At 37.6% G+C, this 22,804-nt stretch overlaps 1 protein-coding gene across 20 annotated transcripts in view; it reads right to left on the bottom strand.

Moving 5' to 3' along the window:
• Nucleotides 1–22,804, bottom strand: part of NAV3 (neuron navigator 3) — a 776,877-nt gene that overhangs the window by 237,096 nt on the left and 516,977 nt on the right. For 17 of the 20 annotated variants that reach the window (XM_070254197.1, XM_070254199.1, XM_023631454.2 and 14 more), the window contains 2 exons: nucleotides 1,276–1,393; nucleotides 605–657 (listed from right to left, as the gene is read on the bottom strand). In XM_070254197.1, the coding sequence (XP_070110298.1) occupies nucleotides 605–657; nucleotides 1,276–1,393 (171 nt within the window). The remainder of the gene's footprint in view (nucleotides 1–604; nucleotides 658–1,275; nucleotides 1,394–22,804) is intronic. The other 3 variants (XM_070254205.1, XM_070254209.1, XM_070254203.1) reach the window with 1 other exon arrangement.

Raw genomic sequence — 22,804 nt, 5'->3', positions numbered from 1 at the left:
TATTATTTTATAAAACTTTAAGCTTTCCCAGTTAGTAAAGACAAGAGAGGGCTGGGGAGAGACAGACCTGTAAATAGACGGCTTTCTGGAAAAGGCTATGAATCATAGCTCACAGTCAGTCACTGCTCAGCAAACTTCCAGCAGCATGCCTTCAGAGCTATTTCCAAAAGTGTTGAAGAGTCCATGTGTTTACATTGGACTTTGTCATGAACAAAGAAAATACTATTTATATATTTTTAAAATGCACATGGCAAGCTCTCTTCTCAAACCAGTTGTTCAGACAAAAAGGCTCCACTTAAAATTGGAAATGGGATTTATTGCTACCAAGGCCAGTCTTAAGCTAAATTATCAGACACCAGAACAAAAAAATGTCAAGGACATGATAAAACACATGGAGATACGTTATTTGAGAGTCATACATGTTCAGCTGTGTTCATGCTATCACTTGTTCATAAATTGCACCCAAAGAAATGCATAGGATGTGATCAAATGGTTTCTTAAACAAGCAAGAAGACATGCAAAGGAAACTTCCAGTCCATTTACAAATGCAGTTATATCTGGAAGTGAAGATAAGCATTGTATTTAGAATAAATATAATTCTTACCATCTGAGATTGACTCCTAGGACATCCATTGATATCTTCAACTTTTTCATTTGCTAAAGCCAAGAAATAAAATAAAAGAGAGAAAAAAAGAACGACATGCTTAAGCAATGAAGTGAAACACAAAAAAAGGAGACTAAGAAAACAAAAACACCAAGCAAAATGCTGCTGCTACATCCACTCTGTCTCCCAGGCCGTGTACAAGAGGACACCCTTGCTAGCAGCCGCCAATTCCATATGCACGAATCAAGCAAAAAAAAAAAAAGAGTGAGTGAGAAGGAAGTTGCTGCTAATTCTTTAGCCTGTGCCAAATGACTGCTGACATGAAACCTTTCACAATTGTCCCTCTGGATCAGGATACAGTTTCAAGGAATCTCAGAGTGTATGAGTTGCTCCAGCTAAGGAAATGCACACATGGGAGACATATGGTTTAATGAAGCATTCATTTCTGACAATTCAGTGTATGTAAAGATACAGTTCTAGCCATTTAAAAGTATGGCCAAACCGCCTTTTTCAAACATTCTCGCACAAACATTTTTAATTAAATCACAGGAGAGCTACATTAATCTCAGAGACACATGGACCAAGTTCATATGCATTCAACATAAATTGTATTTTACCAAACGGGGTGGGGGCAGAGAGTCTCATGGTTTCTCTCAGAGGGCAGCTCTTACCAATGATCTGGATGATTTCAGCTAGCAGTACTCCATCTGCAATGTCTTGTTGCAAATCCTTGATCAGACGCTTGTGGCCCGATTTTGCTAGGTAGTGGTTGGCCCAGTCAGTGTAAATCTGTTGAACAGAGGCAGGGAAGAAGTGAGATGGGATGAGGGAAAAGAGAGACAATAAAAATGCTTCAGACAAATGTTGGATTCAAAGGGAAGCTATTCTGGATCACATTCCAGTTTAAGCAGTCATAGCTGAAAGGGAAATAGTTGTAAAATAATTTTTACACAGCTCTTTCTCCCACTTATCTCTTGTTTCAAAGGGGTATGAGTCACTCTCTCTGAAACCAGGGACTAGTCACTTGTGACACAGCAAAACTCCCCTCCCAGATGCCTACTGAGGAAACTCCCGTTTGCAAATCAGTTTGGGTTCTCACTCGTTTTCCCCTGGTTCCATCATGTTGAAAATAATCCTGCCTGTCTTTGTAAAAGGAAACCACCTGGACTGATTTATAGAGGAAGCCTACTATAAAAATTTGTGTTTCTCTGAGAAGACTTTATTAAATTTGTCATGTGAGATACTGTATGTGACAATATTTTGGCATCATTTTATGAAATAACTGCGAATGCCTTAGATTTTTTATTTGGACTGTCATCTCCTATTTAAGCTCCTTGAAGTGTGTTTATATAGGATAATAGAGGAAGCAAATGCAGTTATTATATATAAATTACAATATAGAATTGGGAAGTTGATTACAAGTCACAAGGTTGGCAATTTGACATAGAGTGGAGGGGACTCTTCAGTAACAGATTATGATATAAAGAAAAGCTGAAACTGTTCAAAAATTTCACAAAAATAAAATGTTGCTAATTTTTCAATGTTATGGGGCACCTGCTAATGTAATGTAGCCCAATTGTAAGGAAATAAATAAGGGTTAAGACTTTTCAATTTCCTGGGTGGCTCATATGGACACATTTGTAAGTTTATTACAAGGCAGACTATGATACGTAATGTAATAGAAGAACGCAAAACTTGAAATGAGAATAGAGGAGGGGAATTGGCTAAGATATATACACATGGAAATGTGTTATGGAAGACTGGAATTAGAACTGGGGACATAAGGGAACCTGAACATAAGGAGTGAGGGAAGGGCCTCCCCCAGAGAAGGTATGAGATACAGAAAGGCAAAGAGGCAGAGGAATCAAGGGCACATGTTAAAGCTGTAATTAAGACAGGATGCCTGGAATTAGACTGGAAAGGCAAGTTGCATCTTACAGTCATGAGCACTGAAGCCCAAGCAAATGGTAAAAAACATTCTTTTTCATTTCTAACAAAACCAATACACATATTTTTGTAAAAATAAAATAAAATAAATCAGAAGTGTAGAAATTAAATTTCAGAAGTGAAAGTCTCCTCACAACTTGCATCTCCCATTTACTTTTGAATAATTTGGTATGAATAGTTCTAGAGTTCTTTTGTTTGCCCACAAACTTCACCACATTACACATACACACACAATAGGATTTTTAACCAAATCTGGTTCACATTTTACATCTCATTCTGCATTTTTCAACTTTTAATGTAACATTTTAATAACATTTGTAAAACCATTTCACATATATTTATCTCACTATTTTTGATGTTATTTTGTACGTAATATTAATCCCGCTATTAAAGGACATTCATTTAAATATGTTTCCACTACATCTGAAGTTATAAGAAGCATCTTTATATATGTATCTTTGCACATTCATATGCTAGTATGTTTACAGGACCAAAACTTAAAAGTGGGCCTGCTAAGTTTTTTAATGGATCCTAGGTACAAACATTCCAAAGTACAATATAGAATAAAAAGAGAATGTTTCTTTATTTTAGAAAATATGAAATGGCATCTTAATGCATATGTAGTGGTGATGAAGCTTCCTGAAAGACACAAATAATTGGCAGCATCCAGTTGCATAAGAAAAACATATATGACAACAATATTACATCTCCTTTCTCCATGTCCATGATCTTCTTTATATTCAAGATATTAAAGTGTGAGAAAAATCACTTGCACAACTGTTTTCTGAACTAGAAAAGAAAATACAGGATTTTTAGATAGACTCCTATTTGGTGATCATTTTCTTCAATTAAGATTTTATTCTATTTGTACTATTATGAACTTTTATTTTTATAAGGATTTACATTGTTTAGAATCTAAAACATTGAGCACATCCCCCTCATGTAAGCATCAATCAAAATGTTTGGCCTTCTGGTAGAAATTTCAGGTTGAGCCAGACTTGATCTGAGTTTATCCTCACAGGCAGCAAGTTAGAAGGACCAGTTGATTGACTTTAAAGGCTCCCAAAAAGATGATAAATGTGAGTTCTGGAGTCAGGTAGACCTGGCTTTGAGGCCAGCAGACCACTTACCACCATTGGGACCTTGAACAAGTTACTTATACTTTCTAAACCTCAGATTCCTCATCTGCAAAATAATGATAATAATACTTACGTTATAAGATTGTGTCAGGACTAAAGAAGATAGCACTTGTGAAGTCCCTGTCACAGAGTCAGCCCTGAAGAAATGTCCGCTATTATTATCATCATTGCAGCATCTAGTTTTATTTGCTATGATGGCTTTCCAACAAATATTTCTTAAAGTTAACGTTTTGCAGAGGTTAAAAAATTTGAGAGGATTGGCAGTAGAAGACTGAAGAAATTGTATTCCTCACTTCTGACACTACTCACATCTCTGACTCTCCTGCCTTCTAATTCACTGGGCCACAGATCTGTCCATTATCCAAACTCACAGGGATGTATCTAATTTTAAGGCCACAATGTTCTCATCCAGGCCTGTAACGTCTCCATCGTGACACCATCTCCTTCAAACTCCATATTGCATGGATTTTGCTTTAAGAAGGCATTATAGAAAAAATACTTATTTAAATACACATAGAATGGAACGTATTAAAAATGAAGATAAGAATACTTTCATTCTCCAAACGCACGTCAACAGTGCCTTAGACTCTATCCAAATCCCTTCTGGGACCTAGGTGAGAAAACAGATGGGAAGTCAGCTGGTTGGCTTCAAGACCTTGTTGGGAAAGCCTCTGATTTAGCTCATGAAACATTTTTCACTTGGTCCAGGATTTCTTCCAGAGGAATCCTAGGCCTAAGTGCTTTGATTTGTCCGGCATGTCTAACATTGGAAACTTTGCTCAGAGAATAGCTCTGACTTTAATTGCAACCAGTAAAATCAATTCAGACTACAAAAATGAATTTAAAATAAATCTCTATTGAACAAATAAGTCCTATATACTTTATTTTACTTATTCTTTATAATAAACATATGTAAAAGATACTCGAGACCCTTTAAGTAAATCAGTACCTTTTAAAATGATGCTTTCAAAAACAACTTGTAACTATATTTTTTGCATGTTATATATAGATATGCATACTTTTCTGTCTTTTAAAAAATAAAAATAAAAATTTTTAAAACGTGGAAATATGAGGTGTATCTTTAATGAGACAGTCTTCAAGCAAAGGACACACGGTATATAAATGTACTTACAACTCACCAATAAACTTATATAATATTCTGATGAGAGAGGAAACAAACAACCTTGCCAACTGTCATTAGAAACTGTTGTCCAAATAAATACAACAGGACGGTGAAATCATGTCCAGATTTTGGGTCTGAACTCACAGTTGACCTTGATTCATTTCCACAAAAAATAATCACAGTATTTATCCTGTTAGCCTCAGTTGAATGAGCTACAAAATGTGTGGTAATGTATTTTGTAGGATTATGGAATGAATTAAATACAGGCTTTTGAGTGAAGAAGTTGACATAATTAGGAAAAATATCAAATTAAATCATAAATCAATGTTTGGTATTTTCTGCCCCAGAATCATTGAGTATTTTAGTCATCAAGGTTCTGGCCAAAGCTTTAAATATGATTTACTCTAAACATTTGAAGCAGTTTTCCTCAACTGTTTTAACTGCAATATTATGAATATAAATGTCATCTCATGTAATAATTATATTTTATATAATTCAGAAGAAGTAATGAGATTGCATTGACCAAAGGGCTACTTAGAAATTCTAGCACAACAGTATGCACAATAATTCATTTATAGTAATTAAAAAATAATAGAAATCAAAGGTACCATGGCATATTCTATATGTCATATTTATCAGCATGAATTTTAGGGCCTATTAGACAATAACATGTATTCTTTGAGGAAAATTCTATATCATTTTGGAATTTCTGCTCTGGCACTTAATATCCATGTGGACATTCATTGAACATTTATTTTCTCTCAGTGCCAGAATTTTCCCATCTGTAAAACGGCAATAATCATATTAATTTACTAATGGGATTATTATGAGTATTGAATGAATTTATACTTCTGGAATATGGCTTTTCACTTAATAAATATTTGCTAAATGTTAAATATTATTACTAGTTCTGTTTTAATATGAAATATGTTTATATTAATTAGCATTTTGAAACATTATTCATTATCAAATCCTTAAATCTTAGTTATCCACCCAAATGTAGTAAACCTAATTAATTAAGGAAAACTATTGCAAGCTGTAATGATCTCTTAGCACAGTCTTTTGCTATCATAATATTTCTTTTACAGTGTTCACTTTTCATCATAAAATAATAGAGTAAAATAGAATGCAATATATAAAACACTATATAGCTTTTGTACAGTGGATCTGTCACAGTAAAAAAAATCAGAAGATCCACTTAGATTCTCATGGAGTCCAAAATTTTTGTTTATGATGATTTTTTTTTTACTACTGACAACATAACACACTGCCTTTGTGTATCACAGCAAGCTGCCCCTGAACTTTTTAACCACTATTTATTTTAGTATTTGATGCGTGTATTATATTATAAGTAACCTAACAGCTATATGAAAATGATTATGACTTTTTGTTATTGCATACATTACACTGAGCTGTTTCAATGAGATACAATACTTTATTTTTATTTATTTATTTTAAAGATTGGCCCTGAGCTAACATCTGCTGCCAAACTTTTTCTTCTTCTTCTTCTCCCCAAAGCCCCCCGAGTACATAGTTGTATATTCCAGTTGTGAGTGCCTCTGGTTGTGTTATGTGGGACACCGCCTCAGCGTGGCCTGATAAGCGGCGCTAGGTCCGCGCCCAGGATCTGAACCCGCAAAGCCCTGGACCGTCAAAGCAGAGCACGTGTACTTGACCACTCAGACATGGGGCCGGCCCCTACAATACTTTATTTTTAATAAGTTCTACATGATCAAAGAAATGTAGAGAATTAACAGGAGAAAGACAGACTCTTCATTCAAGATAAGAGTCTTATCTTTGATAGAAAGACACTAATTTATAACCTGGTTAGAAGATATTATGAATGTAGTCAGATGATTTTTAAATATTAGCTGATCTGGTTTTAACCCTGCACTTATTTATACACATTAGTTTTTCCCTAATATATAAGCAGTAGCAATACATTCTGATAAACACTGGTCTCTGGTATATTCAAACTACTGTCTTTGAGAAGTCAAATAGGTTCTTCCCACCCATAGCAGACAGAAATTGTGTTGAAAACCAAGGATTTCAATGGCAATAACTGAGCTTCTACATTTTAGAAAGCACCAAAGGACTAAGCACGTACAAGGTAAACATAAATGGTAGATTAGGGAAGAGTGATCAACGATGAAAGTATTTTTCCCACAAAGAGAAAAACTAGTACTGGGAAGAGAATTGGAAGGAAGGGAAGGTCCTGAGCAGAGACCTAACAGCCCACCTCTCTGGGCTGAGTTTTATAGTAGCATTTAGACCTGAGAAGGGATTCACAAAGCACAAGACCTACCACAACAATATAGGAAAGCATCCATGTTTTTCCAATTCCCTGAGAACCATATGGAATTATCTAAGAGAAAGTCAGTGATTCTAAAGAGCACTTGAAATCAGGACAGCAAGGCTGCACGGACCTGACACAGAAAAAAGTACAAAAAGCAAAATAGATATGAGGACAGGTTATAATATATCCTATCTGACAGGCATCATAAATTTCAGCACTCACCAGAGAGGAGTGCTGGTGGGCACCAATGGCCATAAACAGGAAGTGCCATGATAGCAAGTAACCATGCTCGCTAACCCTCCCCAGCCTATCACTTTAGGGAGACAAGATGCACAAGCGAAGGGGAAGAATCTGGAACTGAGCGGGCCTTTTACTCACAGACAGAACTATAAACCAGAAGTGACTGAATATCTTGAATTTAGAGAAACAAATTTTCTCTTACTGTAGAGAAATAGAGATTTGAGAGGTAAACTTACATATATTTTCTTTTTTAAAAGCTGTAATTTTGTATACATTGGTTTTATGACTCAAAATTCCATGAATGGTAGGCAATGTTGGATAAAGAAGGTTGAAAAAATACAGTATAGAATTAAGACATGAAACATGCTATTTTTAGTCAGTTTGAAATTCGATCACAAACTGGATCTTCAGTTACTGTCACAAAACTGACATGACCAAGAGATCCATGGAGTCCAATCTCATGACTGTGGCAGACCTGCTAGAAATCTCAATGCTGAGGTCCAGGTGGTACTTTAGTTATGCATCCTCATAACAACATTTCAGTCAACTGTGGACTGTACACACTATGATGCTCCCGTAAGATTAGAACCAACTAGCCTAGGTGTGTATTAGGCTATAATATCTAGGTTTTTGTAAGTACTGTGAGGAAGGAAGAAATTTTCCTCTACCCTTCTAGGTTCTTCTGGTGGGTCTAAGAATTAAATTGACATGAGACAAACTAACAAGAGAAACACAAACAAAAGTTTAATCACATGTATACATGGGAGAAACCCAGGAAAACAAAGTAACTTGCCAAAATGCCCGGAAGCCTTCACCTTAAATACCAACCTCATCTAAAGGCAAAAGAAGATGTTGGCAGTGGGGAGAGTCAGAGAATTCAAAGGGAAGGAAGGCAATTCAAAGGTAGGTGAAAAGGCGCAAACATTTGGAAAACAAGTGTTTTTTTGGCCACAGAAACAGAACAACACAACAGAGGGAGCCCATCAAACAGGTATTTCTAGGTTCCTCCCTGTCTGCCACCTAGTGCATGTGATGCTAAGGTGATAGCTCGTTTCCTGAGACAGATTTTTTTTATCTGAATTCTTTTAGGCAACTAAGGGGGAGGTAACAAGAAAAACTGAGTCTTTTACTTCTTAAAAATAATCAGCCTAAAATAACCCTCACGTTAAAGAGACACATTTTGGAGTGGCAAATTTTGTTCCCCTTCAGTACACTTTATGATGTTTTCATGAGGACATTGCCTAACAACACATTTCTCAGAATGCATCCCTGTCGTTAAGCACATGACTATATCATGAATTAAACCCATTGAAAACTTCTGGTAACATTGATATTATTCCAATATATGTAATAGATTTACCAAGTAAATGTTTCAACCCAGCTAGTTTCTTTCTCAGTTTTTACATCAAGGAAATTGCTGTTTATGAAGTTTTTAAAAAATTTCAAGTTTTAAGGTTAATTTAAAAGTGAATATTAATGAGTCAACAACCCCAGAAAACCAGTAGGCAGTCTAGGAAGGGAGGCAAATTCTGAAGTAAATGTAAAAGGAACTCTGATAATTTCCTTTTACTTTTTTCTTTATTTCTCACATCCAATCTCTGACCCAGTTCTGTTAATTTTATCTCTTTAATACCTCTTGACCCTTCCACTACATGACTGCTATAATTACCCTGGTTCAGCTTCCTCATCTCTCACCCAAATTGCTTTCACAGTCCTAGAAACAGACTCTGAGTGTAGGTAGGCTAAACTTAAAACTCTTTTACACACTATAGCTAGTGATTGCTTTAAAACGCAAATCTGATTGAGTAATTTACCTTCTTACCTAAAAACCATATAACTCCCACTTAACTTCAGAAAAATGTCTCCTGGAGATCTCGTCAAGATGGCGGTGTAAGGAGAATATGAACTCACCTCCTCCCACGAACACAACCAGGTTACAACTATTTTTGGAAAAATTACCCTGATTAAAAACTGAAAACTAGATAAAAAGAACCCCCACAACAAGGGACAGTCCTGACAAAGGCAGGAGAGGCAGAAATTGCTTCTGGAGAGGAAAAAGGCCACCTTCGGGAGCAGTGGAGCTTCTCAGCTGGCCAGGCGGGAGCCACCCTGAGGTACACAGCCCTCCCTGTAGGAGAGAGGTCCAGAGCGGGGGCGATACTGCTATAAGCATACTTCAGACTAAGCCCAACTGAGTCGGGGGCCTTACTGTCTGGCTTTGCTGGCTATTAACTGCAGCGAGGATACCCCCAGAAAAGCTATCGGCTGAAAGCCGAAAACACTCAGGTCTTAAAGGGCCCATGCACAAACTCACTCATTGCAGCAACCTAAAATCACCAGAGAGAAGGTTGACAGTCCTTTGGTAAAACAAGACTCACCTAGTGGGCTCTGGGGGCATCTTGGTGAGAGGAGGGACCTCTCCAGAGACTGAGACATTGTTGGGGACCATTGTTCTGAGCTGGTCCAGGCGTGCTGACACGACCCTGGTGGGGGCCATTGAGGTTCATCCCCTGGCCTGTTAGCCCAGGGGTCTTCCACGCCCACTGGAGCACAGATTAAATCCAGTTCAGCCAGGGCAGGCAACCCACCCTAGGGACTGGCCCCACCTAACAGCAAGCCCTCAGGCTAATTTTCAGCCTGCATTGACTGGATGCCTTCATCCTCTACAGGCAGGCAAGGGTGTCTGCCTTTGCAGAGCAGGGCCTGTGTGATGACCAGGTGAACTGTTGGGGGCATTGGTGGAGAGGTGGGGGCCTCTGCAGTGTGGCATTGGGGTACGCTCCATGGGGTTGAGAAGTGTGCACGGACCAGGACTGTGTTGATGGTGTATGTGGTCCTGTGAGGGGTGAGGCTTATCAGCAGCAGATGACCTGTACTTCAGGAATAGTCATAATAAGGATCAGCCCCACTTTCCAAAGCCTGAAACAATTGAGTGCTCCCATGCCTAGGGCCAGCCCCACTCAGCTGCACTCCTCAGAAAACTGACAACAGCCTTGTAGGCCTGAGGCTTATCACAACTGTAAACCCCTGAGCCTAGCAACCAGCTACTCTGGGTACCAACCTAATTAAGAGGAAAATTGCAATAGGAGTGTGCTGATAGACTTTGTAGCCAACAGTGCTGAGGCTCCCCAAACCGGATTTACAAACACCTGGCCAGGGAAGGAAAGATTAGACTCCCTGGGTACCTGCAGTGGGAGCAACCCTGCCACAGCAGAAAGACACAAGTAGCCCACAAAGGGGTCACTCCTGGTTCTTATGGACTGGTGACGACAGGGAGGCAAACTGCTGGGCCTCATAAGGCATCTCATACATAAGGCCACTTCTCCAGGATCAAGAGACATAGCCAACTCACCTATAAGCACAGAGAAGGAGGCATAATGAGGAGACAAAGGAATGCTTTCCAAGCAAGGGAACAGGACAAAACCCCAGAAAAAGGACTAAATAATACAGAAACTAGCGACTTACAAAGAGTTCAAACAAAATATCATGAGGATGCTCACAGACATGGGGAGAAGAATGGATGAACACAGTGAGCACATCAGCAAAGAACTGGAAGATATAAAACATAACCCAGAAACGCAGAATAAAAGACTGGAAATGAGCAATTCACTAGAGGGACTCAGTAGCAGAGTAGAGGAGGCAGAAGAACAGATCAGCAAGCTAGACGAAAGACTAGAGGAAATCACCCAAGCAGAAACAGAAAAGAGAAAAAAGAATTAGACAGAATGACAACAGTCTAAGGGAACTCTGGGACAATATCAAGCGTGCTAACATTTGGATTATAGGTGTCCCAGAAGGAGAAGAGAGAGATAAAGGGGCAGAAAATTTATTTATAGAAATAACAGATGAAAATTTTCCTAACCTGAGGAAGGAAACAGACATCCAAGTTCAGGAAGTACAGAGAGCTCCAAACAAGATAAGCTCAAAGAGGCCCACACCAAGACATATTATAATTAAAATGTTCAAAATTAAAGACAAAGAGAGAATCCTAAAAGCAGCAAGAGAAAGACCACAAGTGAGATATAAAGGGAAGCCCATCAGGCTATCAGGAGACTTCTCAGCTGAGACCCTACAGGCGAGAAGAGAATGGCAGGAGGTATTTAAAGTGCTTAAAGGAAAAAACCTACAACCAAGAATACTCTGTCCATCAAGGTTGTCATTCAGAATGGAAGGGAGAGATAAAGAGCTTCGCAGACAAGCAAAAATTAAAGGAGTTTATCACCAAGAAACCAGTTCTGCAAGAAATGCTGAAGGGACTTATTTAAGTGGGCAAGTGAAGACCACAAATAGAGATAAAAAAATTATCAAGAAAACAAAACAACAACAAAAAACCAGGCAATAAAATCACTTGTAAGGTAAAAATGTAGTAAAGGTAGCAGATCAACTACCTGTGAAGATAATATGAAGGTTAAAAGACAAATGTACTAAAATCACCTATTTCAGTGATAAGAGGGTAATGGATAGACACACACTAAACGAGAGACCACATATGATTTGAAAAATATACAATGTGGGAGGAGGGGAGTGAAAAAGTACAGCTTTTAGAAAGAGGTCAAGCTAAAGAGTCTATCAACTCAATATAGACTGTTATATACATAGTATATTAAATAGGATCCTCACGGTAATCACAAATCAGAAACCTATAACAAGCAAGAAAAAAAGTAAGACAAAAGAAATCAAACATATTCCTAAAGATAGCCATCAAACCACAAGGGAAGAGAGCAAGAGAAAAAGAAAGGAACAGAGAAGAACTACTAAAACACCCAGGAAAAAAAGTGACAAAATGGCAATAAATACATATGTATCAATAGTTACTTTAAATGTCAATGGACTAAATGCTCCAATCAAATGCAATAGGGTGGACAACTGGATAAAAAAGCAAGACCCAGGATTTGGGGGCCCCTCCCTTGAGTGGCAGCTGAAAGACTTGATTTTGGAATAGTCCATTGGTTAGAAGAATTGCTATCAGCATGAAGTCATTCAAGGGCCCATTTTTTAGTCCAATTTTGTCTAATATTCTGCATATAAAATTGTCTATTGAAGTAAGCTTTAAAATTCTTCATTCAAGGCCAGGGGGTGGAGCAAAATGGCAGGGTGAGCTGACCCAGGACTCTCTCCCCTTCAAACTACAACAAAGGATTGGAAAAACTGAATTTCAGCCAATAAACCTAATGCCAGACCATCAGAGACCTACAGCACCAAGACAAAAGAGGATGGAGAGGCTGTTGCCAGCCTCAGAGGAGCTGAAACGGGGTAGGAGAGAACTTTGCTCCCTCCCCTAGAGACTGGGATCTCTGCCGCAGGTGAGAGAAGGAGCAGGGGAGGGGCTCTGTGACCGTGGGATCGTCCAGGACTCCCACCGCCCATGCAGTGGAAACCCGCTGATGGGGGAAAGCTTCTGTGTGCGGGTACCCCATCAATCGAGGGCCCAGGGAGACCAGAAAATGAGAGCTGATCAGAATGCAGATCAGCACGTGAGAGAAACCACCCCTACTCCCCCAACCCGCGCTGGGTGCTGCCATCTTGCCTGAAGGTGGAGAGCTCAGAACGTGCAGCTCTCAACCCCCATCTAGTGGCAACAGGAGGTAACTGCAACCAAATTCTACCATCATGCGCAAAAACCGCTCCTCTACCATCCAGCAATTTATAAAATCTCCACAACAGATGGAAAACAATAAAAACACAGAATTAAGTCCTGACGAGTTGGAAATAGGTAAACTAAGTGAAAATGAGTTCAGAGTAGCTATCATCAAAAAACTTAATGAGGTAGAGAGAAAGATAGAGAAACAAGTCAACGAGTTCTGAAGTTACTTCATAAAAGAGATTGAAACTATAAAGAAGAATCAAACAGAAATACTAGAGATGAAAAATATGATGGATCAGATAAAACACAATACGGATTCCCTGAATGCCCATGTAGACACCATAGAGGAGAAATTAGCATAATCGAAGATAGACAGGCTGAATGGCACCAGACAGAGGAAGAAAGAGAACTAAGGATTAAAAAAAATGAGGAAAATATCAGAGAGATAGTGGATTCAATGAGGAGAAAGAATTTAAGGATCATAGGAATTCCTGAGAATGTGGAAAAGGAAAATGAAGCAGAAAGTGTGCTTAATGAAATTATAGAAAATAACTTCCAAAATGTAGGGATTGAGGGAGAAATGTGTGTGGAGGAAGTTTTCAGATCTCCTAGATTTGTCAATGTAAAAAGACCTACTGCAAGACATATAGTAGTAAAAATGGCAAAAATGAAAGACAAAGAAAGAATACTCAGGGCAGCAAGGCAGAAGAAAATAATCTACAAAGGAACTCCTATCAGACTTTCAGCCGATTTCCCTACAGAAACCTTACGAGCTAGGAGAGAATGGAGTGACATATTCAAAACTTTAAAAGATAAAAATCTTCAGTCAAGAATACTCTATCCAGCAATAATATCCTTCAGATATGAGGGAGAAATTAAATCTTTTCCAGACAAACAAAAGTTAAGGGAATTTGTAACCCAAAATCCTCCACTACAAGAAATCCTCAAGAAGGCTCTCATACCTGAAAAAAGAAAAAAAAGGGAGAAAGGGGTCACAAACCACAGAGTAGGGAGACAGATAGATAGAACCAGAATAGGATGGCAAATATTCAACCATAGCCTTAGGATAAAGGTAAGGAAACCACCAAAGCAAAGACGATCTTATCACCATAACTATAAACTCATAACACGAGTTGGAATAAGAAATGAAAATAATAATTTAGGAGGGGAGGAGGAAAGGGACTAAATTAGTCTAGGCCAAGTAAGTAAGAGACCACCAGAGAATAGACTATATTATACACAAGATTCTAAATACAAACTTCAGGGTAGCCACTAAACTAAAAAACAGAACACAGTGACAAAACATGAATAAGGAAAAAGCTAAGAAACCCAGCATAAGAAATTGCAGTAGTCAATGGATAGGCTAAAACACACAGGACAAGAAACAAAGGTAATACAGGAAAACCAGATAACAAGCGACAGATTGACAGCATTAAGTCCACATGCATCAGTAATCACCCTCAATGTAAATGGATTGAACTCTGCAATAAAAAGACACAGAGTGGCAAAATGGATTAAAGAACAAGATCCAACAATTTGTTGCCTCCAGGAAACACACCTCAGCCCCAAGGACAAACACAGGCTCAGAGTGAAGGGGTGGAAGACAATACTTCAAGCTAATAGCAAGTAAAATAAAGCAGGTGTTGCAATAATTATATCAGACAAAACGGATTTCAAAATAAGGCAGGTAAAGAGAGACACAGAGGGACAATATATAATGATCAAAGGGACACTTCATCAAGAAGAAATAACACTTATAAATATCTATGCACCCAACACAGGAGCATCAAAGTTCATAAAGCAACTATTAACAGACCTAGAGGAAGATGTTAAAAACAACACAATAATAGTAGGAGACCTCAACACCCCACTCACATCAATGGACAGATCATCCAGACAGAAAATCAACAAGGAAATAGTAGAGCTAAACGAAAAACTAAAACAGTTGGACTTAATAGACATTTATAGAACACTTCACCCTAAAACAGCAGAATACACATTCTTCTCAAGTGCACATGGAACATTCTCAGGGATAGACCATATGTTGGGAAACAAGGCAAACCTCTACAAATTTTAAAAAATTGAAATAATAACAAGCATCTTCTCCGATCATAATGCTATAAGGCTAGAAATTAATTACAAGAAAAAAGCTGAGAAAGGCACAAGGACGTGGAGACTAAACAATACACTACTGAACAAGCAATGGATCATTGAAGAAATTAAAGAAGAAATCAAAAAATACCTGGAGACAAATGAAAATGATAACATGCCATACCAACTCATATGGGATACAGCAAAAGCTGTATTAAGAGGAAAATTCATCGCAATACAGGCACATCTTAACAAACAAGAAAAATCCCAAATAAGCAATCTTAAACTGCACCTACCTGAATTAGAGAAAGAAGAACAAACAAAGCCCAAAGTCAGCAGAAGGAGAGAAATAATAAAAATCAGAGCAGAAATAAATGCTATTGAAACAAAAAAGGCAGTAGAAAGCATAAATGAAACAAAGAGCTGGTTCTTTGAGAAGATAAATAAAATTGACAAACCGCTAGCCAGACTTGTAAGGAAAAAAAGGAAGAAAGCTCAAATAAACAAAATCAGAAATGAAAGAGGAGAAATAACAACAGACTCTGCAGAAATACAACGGATTATAAGAGAATACTATGAAAAATTATATGCCAACAAAATGGATAACCTAGAGGAAACGGATAAATTCTTGGACTCCTACAATCTCCCAAAGCTCACTCAAGAAGAAGCTGACAATTTGAACAGACCAATCACAAGGAAAGAGATTGGAACAGCATCAAAAACATCCCAAAGAATAAAACCCCAGGACCAGATGGCTTTCCTGGGGAATTCTACCAAACTTTCAGAGAGGATTTAATACCTATCCTGTTCAAGCTATTCCAAGAAATTAGGGAGGATGGAACACTTCCTAACACATTCTATGAGGCCAACATCACGCTGATACCAAAGCCTGACAAGGACACCACGAAAAAAGAGAAGTACAGGCCAATATCGCTGATGAACATAGATGCAAAAATTCTAAACAAAATTTTGGCAACCAGAATTCAGCAATTCATCAAAAGGATCATACATCATGATCAAGTGGGATTCATACCAGGGACACAGGGATGGTTCAACATCTGCAAATCAATCAACGTGATACACCACATCAACAAACTGAGGAATAAAAACCACATGATCATCTCAATAGATGCAAAGAAAGCACTTGACCAGATCCAACAGCCATTTATGATAAAAACTCTGAACAAAATGGGCATAGAAGGGGACTACCTCAACATAATAAAGGCCATATATGACAAACCCACAGCCAACATCATACTCAATGGGCAAAAACTGAGCACCATCCCCCTGAAACCAGGAAGGAGACAAGGATGCCCTCTATCACCACTCTTATTTAACATAGTACTAGAAGTCCTGGCCAGAGCAATCAGGCAAGAAAAAGGAATAAAAAGAATCCAAATAGGGAGGGAAGAAGTGAAACTCTAACTGTTTGCAGATGACATGATCTTATATATAGAAAACCCCAAAGAATCCATTGGAAGACTCTTAGAAGTAATCAACAACTACAGTAAGGTTGCAGGGTATAAAATCAATTTGCATAAATCAGTAGCATTTCTATATTCTAATAACGAGCTAACAGAAAAAGAACTCAAGAACAAAATACCATTCACAATTGCAACAAAAAGAATAAAATACCTCAGGATAAATTTAACTAAGGAAGTGAAGGACCTATACAATCAAATTACAAGGCCTTTCTGAGAGAATTGGATGACAACATAAGGAGATGGAGAGACATTCCATGTACATAGATTGGAAGAATAAACATAGTTAAAATGTCCGTTCTACCTAAAGCAATCTACAGATTCAACGCTATCCCAATCAGAATCCCAATGACATTCTTTACAGAATTAGAACAAAGAATCCTAAAATTCATATGGGGCAACAAAAGACCCCGAATTGCTAAAGCAATCCTGAGAAAAAAGAACAAAACGGGAGGCATCACAATCCCTGACTTCATACCATACTACAAAGCTACAGTAATCAAAACAGCATGGTATTGCTACAAAAACAGGTGCACAGATCAATGGAACAGAATTGAAAGCCCAGAAATAAAAACACACATCTATGGACAGCTTATCTTCGACAAAGGAGCTGAGGGCATACAGTGGAGCAAGGAAACTCTTTTCAACAAATGGTACTGGGAAAACTGGAAAGCCACATGTAAAATAATGAAAATTGACCATTCTTTCTCACCATTCACCAAAATAAACTCAAAATGGATCAAAGACCTAAAGATGAGACCTGATACCATAAGGCTTCTAGAAGAAAACGTAGGCAGTACACTCTTTGACATCAGTATTAAAAGGATCTTTTCAGACACCATGTCTTCTCAGAGAAGGGAAACAATAGAAAGAATTAACAAATGGGACTTCATCAGACTAAAGACCTTCTTCAAGGCAAATAAAAATAGGATTGAAACAAAAAAACAACCCACTAACTGGGAAAAATATTTGCAAGTCATATATCTGACAAAGGCTTAATATCCATAATATATAAAGAACTCACACAACTCAACAACAAAAAATCAAACAACCCAATCAAAAACTGGGCTGGAGACATGAACAGACATTTCTCCAAAGAAGATATATGGATGGACAATAGGCACATGAAAAGATGCTCATCATCGCTGATCATCAGTGAAACGCAAATCAAAACTACATTAAGATATCACCTTACACCCATTAGAATGATAAAAATATGTAAAACTAATAGTAACAAATGTTAGAGAGGTTGTGGAGAAAAAGGAACTCTCATACACTGCTGGTGGGAATGCAAACTGGTGCAGCCATTATGGAAAACAGTATGGAGATTCCTCAAAAAATTAAAAATAGGACTACCATATGACTCAGCTATTCTACTACTGGGTATCTATCCAAAGAGCTTGAAGTCAGCAATTCCTAAAGTCCTATGCACCCCAATGTTTATTGCAGCATTATTTATAATAGCCAAGACATGGAAGCAACCTAAGTGCCCATGAACAGATGAATGGATAAAGAAATGTGGTATATATACACAGTGGAATACTACTCAGCCGTACAAAAGAGCAAAATCATTCCATTTGCAATAACATGGATGGACCTCAAGGGAATTATGTTAAGTGAAATAAGCCAGTTAGAGAAGGACAATCTCTGTATGACTCCACTCACATGAGGAATTTAAAAATGTAGACAGAGAGAACAGATTGGTGGCTACTAGGGGAGAGGTTGGATGGGGGGTGGGCACAGGGGGTGGAGTGGTGCACCTGCAACACAACTGACAATCAACAATGTACAACTGAAATTTTACAAGTTTGTAACCTATCATTAACTCTATAAAAAAAATTCTTCAAAAAAAAAAAAAGAAAGACCCATGTATATGTTGCATACAAGAGACACACTTCAGACCTAAAGACACTCACAAACTGAAAGTGAAAGGATGGAAAAAGATATTCCATGCAAATGGCAAAGGAAAGAAAGCAGGGGTAGCAATACTTATATCAGACAAAATAGACTTTAAAACAAAAACTGTAACAAGATACAAAGACGAGCACTACATAATGATAAAGGGAACAATCCAACAAGAAAATATAACACTTGTAAATATCCATGCACCAAACATAGGAGCACCTAAATATATAAAGCAATTATTAACAGACATCAAAGGAGAAATAGACAGTAGCACAATAATAGTAGGGGACTTTAACAGTCCACTTACACCAATGGATAGATCATCCAAACAGAAGATCAATAAGGAAACACTGGCCTTAAAGGACACATTAGACCAGATGGACTTAGTAGATATATATAGAACATTCCATCCAAAACCCACAGAATACACATTCTTTTCAAATGCCCATGGAACATTCCCCAGGATTGATCACATAGTGGTCACAAAACAAGTCTCAATAAATTTAAGAAGATCGAAATAATACGATGCATCTTTTCTGACCACAAAGGTATGAAACTAGAAATCAACTACAGGAAGAAAACCAGAAAAGCCACAAAAAATGTGGAGATTAAACAAAATGCTACTGAACAATGATTGGGTCAATGAAGAAATCAAAGAAGAAATAAAAAAATTCCTGGAGACAAATGAAAATGAAAACACGACATGCCAAAATCTGTGGGATACAGCAAAAGCGATTCTAAGAGGGAAGTTTATAGCAATTAAGGCCTACCTCAACAAAGGAGAAAAATCCCAAATAGACAATCTAAAAGCACATCTAAAGGTACTGGAAAACGAACAACAAACAAAGCCCAAAATCAGCAGAAGGAAGGAAAAAATAAAAATCAGAGCAGAAATAAATGAAATACAGACTAAAAAAAAAAAATAGAAAAAATTAATGAAACCAAGAGCTGGTTCTTTGAAAAGATAAACAAAATTGACCAACCCTTAGCTAGACTCACCAAGAAAAGAAGAGAGAAGGCTCAAATAAATAAAATCAGAAATGAAAGAGGAGAGATTACAATAGACACCTCAGAAATACAAAAGATAATAAGAGAATACTATAAAAAGCTATACGCCAACAAATTGGATAATCTAGAAGAAATGGATAAATTCTTAGAAACGTACAACCTTCCAAAACTGGACCAAGAAGAAGTAGAAAATTTGAATAGACTGATCACAAGTAAGGAGATCGAAATAGCAATCAAAAACCTCCCAAAAAGAAAAGCCCAGGACCAGATGGCTTCCCTGGTGAATTCTATCAAACATTCAAAGAAGACTTAATACCTATCCTTCTCAAACTCTTCCAAAAAATTGAAGAGGAGGGAAGGCTTCCTAACTCATTCTACGAAGCCAACATTATCCTGATACCAAAACCAGACAAGGACAACACAAAAAAAGAAAATTACAGGCCAATATCACTGATGAATATCGATGCAAAACTCCTCAACAAAATACTAGCAAATCTAATACAACAATACATTAAAAAGATCATACATCATGATCAAGGGGGTTTCATTCCAGGGATGCAGGGGTGGTTCAACATCCGCAAATCAATCAACGTGATACACCACATCAACAAACTGAGGAATAAAAACCACATGATCATCTCAATAGATGCAGAGAAGGCATTTGACAAGATACAGCATCCATTTATGATAAAAACTCTAAATAAAATGGGTATAGAAGGAAAATACCTCAACATAATAAAGGGCATATATGACAAACTTGCAGCAAATATCTTTCTCAATGGAGAAAAACTGAAAGCTATCCCTCTAAGAACAGGAACCAGACAAGGATGCCCACTGTTACCACTCTTATTTAACATAGTATTGGAAGTCCTAGCCAGAGCAAGCAGGCAAGAAAAAGAAATAAAAGGGATGCACATTGGAAAAGAAGAAGTGAAACTGTCACTCTTTGCAGACGACAAGATTTTATATCTAGAAAACCCTAAAGATTCCACTAAAAAACTTTTAGAAACAATAAAGGAATACAGTCAAGTCGTGGGATACAAAATCAACGCACAAAAATTGGTTGCATTTCTATACACTAACCACAAAGTAGCAGAAAGAGAAGTTAAGAATACAATCCTATTTACCATTGCAACAAAAAGAATAAAATACCTAGGAATAAACTTAACCAAAGAGGTGAAAGATCTGTACCCCAAAAACTATAAAACACTGTTGAAAGAAATTAAAGAAGACACAAAGAAATGGAAAGATATTCCGTGCTCTTGGGTTGGAAGAATTAACATCGTTAAAATGCCCATACTTCCTAAAGCAATCCATAGATTCAATGCAATTCCTATCAAAGTTCCAACAACATTTTTCACAGAAATAGAACAAAGGATCCTAAAACTTATATGGAACAACAAAAGACCCTGAATAGCCAAAGGATTCCTGAGAAAAAAGAACAAAGCTGGAGGTATCACACTCCCTGATTTCAAAATATACTACAAAGCCATAGTAACCAAAACAGCATGGTACTGGCACAAAAACAGACACACAGATCAATGGAAGAGAATTGAGAGTCCAGAAATAAACCGACACATTTATGGACAGCTAATATTCGACTAGGGAGCCAAGAGCATACGACACAGAAAGGAGAGTCTCTTCAATAAATGTTGTTGGGAAAACTGGACAGCCACATGCAAAAGAATGAAAGTAGACCATTCCCTTAGACCATGCACAAAAAGCAACTCAAAATGGATTAAAGACTTGAATGTAAGACCCGAAACCATGAAACTTCTAGAAGAAAACATAGGCAGTACGCTCTTTGACATTGGTCTGAGCAGCATATTTTCAAGTCCCATGTCTGACCGGGCAAATGAAACAAAAGAAAAAATGAACAAATGGGACTACATCAAACTAAAAAGCTTCTACACAGCAAAGGAAACCATTGACAAAATGAAAAGACAAGCTAACAATTGGGAGAAGATATTTGCAAACCATATATCAAATAAGGGGTTAATATCCAAAATATACAAAGAACTCATACAGCTCAACAACAAAAAAACCAACAATCCAATTAGAAAATGGGCAAAAGATCTGAACAGAGATTTCTCCAAAGAAGATATACAGATGGCCAACAGGCATATGAAATGATCAACATCATTAGCTATCAGGGAAATGCAAACCCAAACTACAATGAGGTATCACCTCACTCCGGTCAGAATGGCTATAATTAACAAGACAGGAAACAACAAATGTTGGAGAGGATGCAGAGAGAAGAGAACTTTTGTTCACTGCTGGTGGGAGTGCAAACTGGTGCAGCCACTATGGAAAGCAGTATGGAGTATCTTCAGAAAATTAAGGATAGTTCTACCATATGATCCAGGTATCCCACTGCTGGGTATTTATCCAAAGAACTTGAAAACACAAAGGCGTAAAGGTACTTGCACCCCTATGTTTATTGCAGCATTATACACAATAGCCAAGACTTGGAAGCAACCTAGGTGCCCATCAAGGGACAAATGGATAAAGAAGATGTAGTATTTATACACAATGGACTACTACTCAGCCATTAGAAATGTTGAAATCCAGCCATTTGTGACAACATGGATGGACCTTGAGGGCATTATGCTGAGTGAAATAAGTCAGAGGGAGAAAGTCAAATACCATATGATCTCACTAGAAGATAAAAACAACGGCAAACAAACACACAGCATTGGAGATTGGATTGGTGGTTACCATAGTGGAAGGGGGCAGGGGTGAGGGCAAAGGGGTGATTAGGCTCACATGTGAAGGGATGGACTATAATTAGTTTTTTAGTGGTGAACAGGATGTAATCTACACAGAATTTGAAATATATTATGATGTACATCCAAAAATAAATAAATAAAAAAGAAAAATGTCCCTTTATGAAGCCAGTTTATTCCAGTTTTTAAAAGTGAACTGGTTCAAAGGAAAATGGAAAAAAAAAAAAGAAAGCCACAACTATGTGGGTTGTAGAAGAATGACTGAAGACAGAGAAATGCTACCCAAAAGGATGAACATTGACAAGCAGAAAGAAGGGAAAAGCATATTCCATGCATAAGATGGAGGGATAAGGAAACCTACAAAGGGACAGAGGTATGATATAGCGTGCTGCATTCACTGAACTTTGAAAATTCCATTTTGTCAGAGGATGGGGAAGAGGCACATGGAAAAACCAGAGAGAAGAGGATAGGAATCAAGTAAGGGTCATACATAAAGTTAAGAGGGTTCTATCAATATTTTTAGGTGAAACTTTGCTTATTTTTATGTAGGAGACATAAAAATGGCAGCTATGGCTGTGTTTCTTGACTCTAGCTCTGGTTCAGCTATGAAGGATAGTTTAGAACAGAAAAACTGAATAAAGGGCGACTACTTCAGAGGCT

Source organism: Equus caballus, chromosome 28 (assembly GCF_041296265.1).
Source record: "Equus caballus isolate H_3958 breed thoroughbred chromosome 28, TB-T2T, whole genome shotgun sequence".
Taxonomy (NCBI): domain Eukaryota; kingdom Metazoa; phylum Chordata; class Mammalia; order Perissodactyla; family Equidae; genus Equus; species Equus caballus.
The sequence above is the reverse complement of the archived record's forward strand: the minus strand, read 5'-3'. Positions and strand labels throughout refer to the sequence as shown.